The sequence below is a fragment of the Chlorocebus sabaeus genome, chromosome 13 (genome assembly GCF_047675955.1).
Source record: "Chlorocebus sabaeus isolate Y175 chromosome 13, mChlSab1.0.hap1, whole genome shotgun sequence".
Classification (NCBI taxonomy): domain Eukaryota; kingdom Metazoa; phylum Chordata; class Mammalia; order Primates; family Cercopithecidae; genus Chlorocebus; species Chlorocebus sabaeus.
Window position 1 is genome coordinate 76,378,112 of NC_132916.1, and position 11,198 is coordinate 76,389,309.

At 32.9% G+C, this 11,198-nt stretch overlaps 1 protein-coding gene across 5 annotated transcripts in view; it reads left to right on the forward strand.

The window, feature by feature from the left end:
- STXBP5 (syntaxin binding protein 5) overlaps positions 1-10,637 on the forward strand; it is a 197,290-nt gene extending 186,653 nt beyond the window's left edge. For 4 of the 5 annotated variants that reach the window (XM_038002284.2, XM_038002282.2, XM_038002283.2 and 1 more), the window contains 2 exons: positions 2,606-2,826; positions 4,861-10,637. In XM_038002284.2, the coding sequence (XP_037858212.1) occupies positions 2,606-2,826; positions 4,861-4,902 (263 nt within the window). In that variant the 3' untranslated portion in view covers positions 4,903-10,637. The remainder of the gene's footprint in view (positions 1-2,605; positions 2,827-4,860) is intronic. The other variant, XR_005241596.2, reaches the window with a different exon arrangement.
- Positions 10,638-11,198: the final 561 nt, after the last annotated feature.

Sequence of the window (11,198 nt, forward strand, 5' to 3'; positions counted from 1 at the left end):
ACACACACACACACACACACACAAATATTGAAAAAGAAAAATGCTGGAGGGACTAAAACATTCTATTTTCAAAACTTACTACAAAGCTATAGTCATCAAGACAGTGTGGTACTGCCATAAAGGTAAATAAAGTTGAGAGTCCAGAAATAAGCTCATACATTTATGGTCAATTGATTTTTTAAAAGGATGCCAAGAAAAGTATGTGGCCAAAGAATGGTCTTTTCAATAAGTGATGTTGGAATAACTAGATAGTCACCTGCAAAAAAAAAAAAAAAAAAGATGTTGGGCCCCAGCTTCACGCCACACACAAAAATTAACTCAAAATGGCTCAAAGATCTCAATATAAGAGCTAAAACTGTAAAAGTCTTAGAAGAAAACAGGTATAAATTTGCATAACCATGGATTAGGCAGTGGTTTCTAAGATATGACACCTAAATCACAAGCAACCAAAGGAAAAAAAATATTGATTGGAATTTATCAAAAATTAAAACTTTGTGCTTCAAAGAATACTATCAAGAAAGTGAAAAGATGATCCAAAGAATGCGATGAATTATCTGCAAATCACATATCTGATATCAGATTAGGTCTAGTGTCCAGAATATATTCAGAACTCTTAAAACTCAATGATAAGAAGACAAATAGATCAATTTTTAGGTAGATCTGTGTAATAGTCTATTCTGATGCTACTAATAAAGACATACCCAAGACTAGGTAATTTATAAAGAAAAAGACATTTAATAAACTCACAGTTCCATATGGCTGGTGAGGCCTCACAAACATGGCAGAAGGCCAAGGAGGAGCAAAGGCACATCTTACATGGCAGCAGGCAAGAGAGCATGTGCACGGGAGCTGCCCTTTATAAAAGCATAAGACCTGATCTTGTGAGACTTACTCTCATGAGAACAGCATGGGAAAACCTGCCCCCATGATTCAGTTACCTCCCACTGGGTCTTTCCCATGACACGTGGGGATTATGGGAGCTACAATTCAAAATGAGATTTGGGTGGGGACACAGCCAAACCATATCAACCTCAATAGATATTTATCCAAAGAAAATATACAAATGACAAATGAATGCATGAAAAGATCTTCAACATCATTTGTCATTAGGGAAATGCAAGTCAAATCCACAATGTGATACCACTTCACACTTACTAGGATGGATGTCATCAAAAAGATTCACAATAACAAATGTTGGCAAGAATGTGGAGATATTGGAACCCTCGTATATTATTGGTCAAAATGTAAAATGATGCACCCTCTTTGGTAAACTCTGATGGTTCCTTAAAAAACTAAACATACAGTTATCACATCACCCAGCTATCCTATGCCTAGGCATATACCCTACCCAAGAAAATTGAAAACATGCATTTACCCAAATATTTGTATAACTGTTCATAGTAGCTTTATTCATAATAGCCAAAAAGTGGAAATAACCCAAATGTCCATCAGTTGATGAATGAATAAGCAAAATATACTTTATCCATAAAATGATGTTATTCAGCCATAATAAGGGATGAAGTACTGATGCATGATACAGCATCAATAACCTTTGACATTACTCTCAGTGAAAGAAGCCAGCTCAAAAGGCCACCTATTGTATGAATCCATTTAACTGAAATACTCAGAATAGGCAAATTTATAGAGACAGAGAGTAGATTAGTGATTGCCAAGAACTGCAAAGAGTGGGAATGGAAAGTGACTGCTAACAGGCCTGGAGCTTCTTTTGCAGTGATGAGATGCTCTGGAATTCATTAGTGGTGATGGTGATTCACAGCCTTGCGAATAAAGTAAAAATCACCAATGTATTCACTTTAAAGGAGCAAATGTGGTATATGAGTTATATTTAAAGAAAAAGGAAAAAAAGAAATGTAAGCTGAGGAACCAGGAAACTTGGGGTCAGCCTTTAAAGAATTTAAGACTTTTACAGTGATCTAAGTGTTAGGTAAAAAAACATCTGGATAGCAAAAGGAAAGAAAAGAGTGAATCCCAACATCTTTTGAAGGAATAATGTGATCCATTTGGTAAGTGACAAGATAAATGGAGAAAAAGAAAAGAATATAGCATGCCTATAATTTTTGGAGACTGAAATAGACTACTGAATAAATTATTCATGTCTCTTTACTTCTGAGCCTAAGCATAGTATATTTTTAAGTAAGAGGAAGTGTGGAGTAAATAAACATAATCAAATCTGTATATTTAAATTTAAATCTGTATATTTGAAGCTAAATATCTTTATCTTTCACTTTTTGCATACAAAAGAGCAGTTTTTGCCATTATATAAATTGGTATCAATATACCTATTACGTGTTTCATTAAATATTTACCAGCTCCTTTTTTGCATAAGTCCTGCTGTATGAACTAGTATAGAGTATTTAATGTACATTGTGTTTTTTCATGTTTGAAAAAGTATCTAAAAATTATTAAACCAATATTAAACCAACAAAAGAAAGCATGTATTAAGCGTATTTCACTTTATAATTTTATTTCAATTATATTACCATTCAATCCAAAAATTGTATTTTAATGCTATCATGTAGTAGGATTTTATATTAGTAAAATTTTCATGTTTTGAGTTACACTTCCATTTATCAAATGTGTTCAGTTGGAGAATCGTCCTCGGGAAAGGCTTCAAGGAGCCTTGCACAGCATATTCCTGGCCCTGGTGGCATTGAAGGTGTGAAAGGGGCAGCCTCTGGAGTTGTCGGTGAATTAGCACGAGCCAGGTTGGCACTAGATGAAAGAGGACAGAAACTTGGCGATCTGGAAGAAAGAACTGCGGCCATGTTATCAAGTGCAGAGTCATTTTCTAAACATGCTCATGAGGTACGACTCTCAAACAGATATTTGAACAAAAAGCCCTAGATAAAGCAAGTGTGAATGTTATTTTATTTTTATAGCTATTCTACACACATGAATTTGCATATATTCATTGTACAATGGCAAATTCCTAATTTTTGCCACCAGAGGGAACCATACAGGAATGTATCTCCAATAGCCTTTGGTTTCTTACTATAAGATTATAAATTTTGAAGGAACCTGCCCACCTTCAGGCTTTTGGTAAGAAAGCTAGCAGCTTTGCAACTACAACTATTCCTTAAGGAATGCAATACCAATATTAATTTTTATTTATTTTTTTTTATTTTTTATTTTTTTTTGAGACGGAGTCTCACTCTGTTGCCCAGGCTTGAGTGCAGTGGTGCGATCTCGGCTCACTGCAAAGTCCGCCTTCCGGGTTCACCTCATTCTCCCTGAGCCTCTCGAGTAGCTGGGACTACAGGCGCCCGCCACCACGCCCAGTTAATTTTTTTTATTTTTAGTAGAGATGGGGTTTCACCGTGTTAGCCAGGATAGTCTCCGTGTTAGCCTTGGCCTCCCAAAGTGCTGAGATTACAAGCGTGAACCACCGCGCCTGTCCCAATGTTAATTTTTCTTAATGCCTCAGGGTCTACTACCACTTTGTCCTAGAGAAAGATATAATTTGCCTCCTTGAGTCTTCCAGGTAGATATAAATAACTAAAATTGACGAACCTTTGTATTTAAATAAATAATACTAAGTCCGCCTTGTGGACCAATTCATATGGAGGAGTAAAGAGGTGCATTTTGCAATGGGGGACCTAGGAAGTCATGATAGAGCTCAGAGACATATGCTGTAAAGTAGGGATCCCCGATTGGTCCCCTTACACCACACTGTGCTCTTAAAAAGCTGAATTTAAAAGTCTTTACAGGAAATTCACATTTTTCTTTTTGACACACAGGCCTGCCTTGCCTTGATGCTTTACACTAGGTTACTTCACACATCTAGTTCCTAGGCAGGCCCTTGAGGACATTTTGAATTTGTCTGAAGAAACAATTTTAAGGTTGTTTTTATATTTGATCACCCAATTAGTAGTGATAACTCTTTTTTAAATTTTTCAATCAAAAGTCATTTTCTCCTTGCTCAAAAATCCAGAAACCTAGAATGCATGAAGAGGTAACTTGACATGGAAGATATTTGTCTAGGGCTTCAGAGAGGTTCAGAGATCCTTTATGATTACTTGTACTATACGCACAGGCACCTCAGATACAGGCTAGTGATGGTCAATCTAGGTCAGGATTTTTTTGTCGTAACCCTACACCCGCTTGTATGATCTCCACAGCATGTAGCACTTCAGTCAATTTTGGAATATATTCACACTCTGAATATTTAGGAAAGAACTTAATCTTACACTGATAGCTTTCCCTTCTACCAATTGTTCTTGCGCTGTATTTCAGAGTCTAAGGAAGACAGTACATTGAGGCAGTTACAATCACAGGTTCTTTAATTAGACTACCTGGGCACAAATTCCAGTTTCACCACTGCATTACCTTGGGCAACCCCTAGAAGCTTCAGTTTCATGTATTAAATGGGGAGAAAAGCAATGCCTAGCCCAAGAATGGTTGTGACTGAAATCAAGTAGGGAACTTGTGTCATGCAGTGTCTGGCTCAGAGTAGATGCTCAGTAAATTTGACATGGCAGTAGGAGTAGCATCTTCAACCTTTAATTCCCCAGTTCTTCAAGCATTATTTTTAATTCATAGTACAAAATAAAAATTATCTTACTTTTATATTACTAGCTTAGGTCACCAAATTATGTCACATTTCTAAGCAATCTGAGGAACTTCTAGGCTAGTTCTTAATGGATATCGTATTTTTTCCTCTAAACAGAATAGTTCTTACTGCTTTCAGTAAGTTGATTTCAAGTAAGCAATATAGTAGCACTACAGAATATTGCAGAATGACATAATGTTTTGGAAAAATACAGAAATCACTTATAACTTATAAAAGTTATTGTTCTGGCATTTTAAAAACATGTTTTTCTTGTTTTTTTTCCCCTTTAGATTATGTTGAAATACAAAGATAAGAAGTGGTACCAGTTCTGACAACCAGAATCCATTAAGTCCAACTTCAGCCAGAAGGAAAAAAGTTTTCCATTTTTATTACATTATTTAAAAAAGTTAACTTTAAAGGGATGTTCGTCACTGAATACTGTTCTTTCCTAGCACAATCATGCACTGTTTTACCTCAGTCATGTGGCTTTAACTGAGGAGTGTTCACACGCACTCGAAATGGAGTATATGATGTGTGCCAGTTACGAGTTGACAATTTGGGAATTAAACAGGTCACACATGACAGATGAAGAAACCAAGGGGGATTCTGAGGAGACCTGGTGCAGGGACTAATCCTGGATCATTCCTGTATTAAACTTTCATATGCCAAAAGGGTTTGTGCCATTTTATCTGCCGTCAGTGTTTGACCTGTTTGGGGCAGAGGCAATAAGTCAGAAGTCTTGAAGCTGAAATAGTTATATATGTGTCATTGGACTGGATTATAAGCAGCTGTCTTGGACTTTCCCTCTCAACACTGACTGGTCATCAGTATCATTAATGAAAAAGAAACAAACTGTTATCATCTCTTTAGACAAATAAGCTGAATGGTGGGCTTTAAATAGTAAAAACATACACATAGTTGACTTGTGTATGAGCTACTCTTGGATTCTTGTTATTATAGACTTGTATTTAGTTCATATTTTGTCAAAAGCAAAACAAGAAGATACATCACTTTTCATTGAAAAGAAAAGTGTAGAGCATGACTGAATTGCTCATCATTCTGGGAGTTTCCATGTAGTGGCTATGCAGTGTGGAAAGTGAGAAAAACCTCCATTGTGGTGAGGAGAATACTTCAATGTCCCTTGTCCTTGTTCTCATTAATTCAGCTAAAGGTGGATTTGACCAAAATAATACTGGTTAAATTTGTAGAAATGTTGAAATTGGCTATGTTTTTAATTTTGCTTGAATTTTTATAAAATGTTTAACCAAATGTACCTTTGCATTCTTTAATTAAAATTGCTTAAAAAAAAAAACCTTTCATTATTTCGGTAAAATGCTCAGCTCCCTTTTTAAAATGCCCTTTATTTGCTAACTGTTCCAATACACTCAGGTGATGAGCCAATTAAATCTTAGTGCACATGCTATCGCATGGAAAATTACAAGCATCTGTTGTCAATAATTATCTATATAAGAGTTTAGTCTGATGACCTACAAAATATTTTCTGTATAAATATTCTATAAATCTGTACATATCCTTTCAAGGTTTCAAAAAGCCAAAAAGAAAGGAAAATATGTACACTGTGATAACTAAATTATTTCTGTATTGGAATATAATACAATTCGAAACCAGCAATGGACAATGAATGATTGTTTCATAGACTAGCATTATGGACAGGAAAGAAACCACCTAGTAGATCTAGAAGTAAGCAATCTCAGAATACAGACTAATCTAAGATGATTATTGATTGTTGTTAAAGCAACCCAGCAGAAGCAAAATGGAAGCATTAAAATTAATGTTAATGAAATTTAAATATTGTCTTCTATAAAAAATTCCTTTAAATTATTTTGTTTTTTCATTAAGAGATAATCAGAACACAAATTGATAGTAAACAAGATGGTTGTTTTTCTACTCCATATGATCATTAAAGGAATATGTCAGACATCTTTTTCATACAGTCTGTTATGCATATTTTCCTCTACTCTTCATTAATAAAGCTTTTATGTTTACATTTTATAACATGCACTACTAGATACATCAAAAGTTTACTTTAAATATCATTTGGTTTACATCAAAGTTTACTTTAAATATCATTTGGTAGGGACTAAATGTGTGAGATACAGATAATTGATCAAGTCAAAAGGAATATTTTTTAAATAAGCCCTATTCAAAAGTTTTTGAATCTGTAGAAAGTACCAATGAATAACATATTTCTGTTTAGTTAATGTCAGCTGTCTGAACATTCAGCAGCTTATAAATTGCTTAATTTGTGTTATCATCCAGTAAACCCATAGTTCCATGATATGTCACAGGAAGTGTTAGGTCCTATTTTAAAGGTACAGTTTTGTGAATGTCATCAATAAAATCAACAGTTATGGATTTGAAGAAGTTGAAAAACATTATGTAGATTAATATACTGATTGGTTCCCTATCTCTGTGGAAGGTCATATTAGCTGCAGTTACTTAATTTGCTGTGTTATTTTGTGTTATGTAACACAAATGTATTTGTATATTAACTTCATTTTTACTGTCATTTTTCCTGTTGTATACAAAATGAACTAATCTTGTAATTATTTTCAAATATAAAAGTATATACATTTACCTTACATAGATTTCCAAGATTTTGTAAGAAAATCGTAAGTCAGTGTTTTGAGTTATTTTATTGAATTTTTAAATTAATCTACAAATTATGCACAACAAACGGGAGACTCAGTTAGGATTAGAAAGCTTCAAGTATGTTTGAGTGTAGGAAATAAGCTTCTTAGAGTTATACTTGATTCCGCCTGTAGATAAGAGACAGTCTGCAGTAATAACTAACCCAGGGAATTTATTGTAATTTGAGAGGTAACATCTCTATTTTTTTTTTCTTTCTAAATACTAAGAAAGTAATAGTCACCAGCAAGCCACGATTTCAGGAAAACTGACCAAAAAAAAAAAAAATAAAGTCAAAATAGAAAATATCAGAGAAATGAAAGATTTTTATGTGCGCTCTCCATATCCTTATTGTTTTGTTGCATTTGTCCTTGACTGTAAAATCCTTGAAGTATTCATGATTAGTAGTTTGTAAGTAGGAAGTGGTTTTTCTGTATGTACCATATATCCAGTCATTTCAGTTTTCAAACTAAAAACCATATATATTTGCTGAGAAAGTTATTTGAAATCTTATATTCTGACAAATTCTGTACATTACATCCATTTAAAGTTTTGCATCATCTTAACACTTTTGCTTTGCATTTCAATTGTACAAAGTGTTTCCAAAAAAATGGTTATAGATTCGACTGAGCTATTACTAACTTCTCCATTTGATTTTTTATGGATGTGAAAAATGCTGCTACTTGTCTGTGTTATTATGTGTAAGTATATTACAATTTAATTAAGTACAGTAGTTTAAAGAACAAAGCAGTTTTTTTTTGGCTTAGAACTTCTTAATTGTAGGTTCCTCTGAAGCTATTTCATGTAGATATGTGAGTGTTTTAAACAAGTCTGAAAGTGTTACATACTTTTAGGTTCAGGGGTCTGGGGAGACAGCTGAGGAAAGGAAGAATATGTGGAAGACACCACGGAGTTCAAAGTTTTACCCTGAGTTCTATCTTCCATATATGTTTTGCTTAAGGCATTTCTCATGTGACATTAGAAAAGCTATATCCAAAGGTAAATTTTTTGTGGCAAAGGTTTATTTTACACTTTAACTTTTGGGATTTTATTTGTTTCAGCAAAATAAAGAGCACTGAACTTTAAACTTGAATTTTTTCTGCACTTTTTTAGGTAATGAAAACTTTTTATTATCATTTAATCCACATTGCTCAGTTTAAACCAAGTGATACATGTGTATAAAACATACCAAAATCATGAATATGCTGCTAGCTGTACCTTAAATAAACTGATCAGTTTTAAAACCTTTAATAGGGTTTTATATAGATTTAAAAAATAGTAAAATAATCTGCTGTATGTTTCAGTGTTCTTGGTCTTAAATTATTGCAACACTTTCAGATTTGTTTCAAGATCACACAGTAACATGTTATATTTATACATACTGCTAGAAAATATACTTTTAGTTTTAAAATGGAATTTTTATAAATGTACTTTAATTTTAAAAATGGTGAACTTGTTAAGTTTAAGTCAAAGTACTTAAAAAGTATGTATATTATCCATACAAAAAGTTATGTTTTACGCTTATAATAAGAAATACTGGTATCTCATATCGAGATACAATTAATTTAAAAAAATCATACATCATTTAAAAATCTTCACACATGAACAGGAAAGATATCATTTCTGTGCTTTAAAAAACCCTCTATTGAGCATTTTCAAATATTAATTTTATTTTGGGGGAAAATGCCCACAACAATAATTGCAAGATCTCTCTCAATAGCTTCAGCTTGCTGTTGGATGCCTACCTTAACTATTGTTTTAAAATATAGAGATATATATATATATATATATTTAAAATAGTTTTCCAGGTATTTTCTTCTACCTTTTTTAAAAATAAATTTCCAAAAATGAAAACAGAGTTTATGTATTTTTGTCAATGAAGGTTTTTATTTTGTAGTTTATAGAATTTGTTCCTTATCAGTTTGATACTTGATCAACATTCTTAGACTTTTTAATCTGTATTTACTTTGGGGGATAAAAAAGCACTCCTATATCTTAAATGTCCTTTTTTTTTTCTTTTCCCTTTTAGGGTATTTGTTCTCTTGGATTGAAATGTATGCCCACAGATTTTTCTTTTCATTTGAAAATGAATGTGAAGATACTGTTTACAGCTTTTGTTAATTGCACTTTTCATCACTGATCAATTTCTTGTAAAGTACTATGGGGATTATTTTTCTTGTGAATATTAATGATTTTACTACTGCCTCCGAAGTTTTAAAAAAGGTTCTGTAGACAGAAAACAGTTGTTGCAATCAAAAATAACCAAAAAAAAGAAAAAAAGGGAAAACTGGCTTACCTTTCTCAGATGAATTAAATGATTTTAATAACTTCCCAATTACCAGGGTTATAACATTGCTTTCTTCAGTTACTAATACAAATTAATTTTAACAATATAGGCACAATTCATTTACAAATGCAGTACAGTAGTCCAGGGCTACATGTAAGTGGTCTCTTTATTTTATTCTTTACATCAGAAAAATCATGAATGTCAGTTTTGCCAGTATTTTACAATGAGACTCATCGTTTAAAATTTTATAGTGTATGTCATGTAAATAAACCAGTATTTATTGTAGGTTGTTTGACTTAGGCATTTCAAATGGATATAGGTTAATGGCAATGGAATCCCGTTTATTTGGTAGGTTTTTTTTTTAACTTTTGCAATTTGTTTTGTGTTGTCTAAACTTTGCTTCAACTGAAGACATTGTAAGGAGTTGAAAATAGAATCAACATAGCAATGGAAAGCAATGGAAAGAGGGTAAATCATGTTTTAATTTTTTTAACTTTTTTTTTGTAAATAAATAGTACTGTGATACGTTAGGTGTGACCTCTGTCCCACATGATAGTTAGAACCAGAAAAACACTTTTGCTTTCTAGTTATACTATTGGTTCATTGTAAATGCATTACCAAAAGACAATATGAAAAAGAGCAAGATTAAGTTTTTCTAACATTGTCCACTTCAGGGGCAAGCATGCTTGGTATAGAGCTCTAGCTTGTGTATACCTTAAACTGTAACTTGCGGGTGTTTCTCAGTTACTGCACTTTTTATTTAATCTTGCTCAGTCCCAGTAACTATCTCAAAGGTAATTGCTGGAATATGCATTTTGAAATACGGTTTAAAAAAATCTGTGTATTGTTTCATCTAAAAAGAAAAGCAGTATTGCAAACACTAAAAACGTGTTACACTTTGTAGTTATTTTGCATTCCTGTACTTTACAAACTGTCATCACCGCAAAAAGTTTAAAATTAGGTAATGAAATATTTTTGTAAATAAATACCGTTAAGCTGGTATTTTAAAAAATGTATTATAAATTAATGTTTCTGGAAAATGTTCATATATATGTATATGAATGTCTCTTTATGCTGAAGGGCTCTGATTGGGCAAAATAAAATACTCTAATCTCTCCTGAAACTAAACAAGCCCTTTTTCCTGGAAAATTTGTTCTAATTTTTTCTGAATTACGGAATTAATCTATTAATAACCCAAGAAAATAATTGATAAAAAAATAGATTTCCACATTTACTGAAAGTGAAGCTAATCATATAACTCAGGTAACACCAACTATATTTTTCTTGACTATCTGGAGTTTTTGGTGAAAAACACCTACCCCTGTGTTGGGTGGATGGAGAGTAAAGGAGACAGGGTGAGAGTAAGAAATAGGAATGAAATCTAATTGCATGCTTCTTGGCCTTTAGTGTGTACACAAATCACCTGGGGATCATATTAAAATACAGATTCTGATTCAGTGCATTTGAGGTGGGGCCTGATTTTGCATCTCTAACAAGCTTCAAGCTAATATAGATGCTGCTGGTCTTGGAACATACTTTGAGTAGCAAGGATGTGGATAGTTTCCACAGAGTGTCAGTGTCCAGCTACTTGTACCAAAAATGAGTATCACATTAATGAATCTTGAAAAATGTAAAAAAGACCAAACAGTACTTACCACTGTTTCTATTGTGTTTTAGAATAAAAGATGTGGT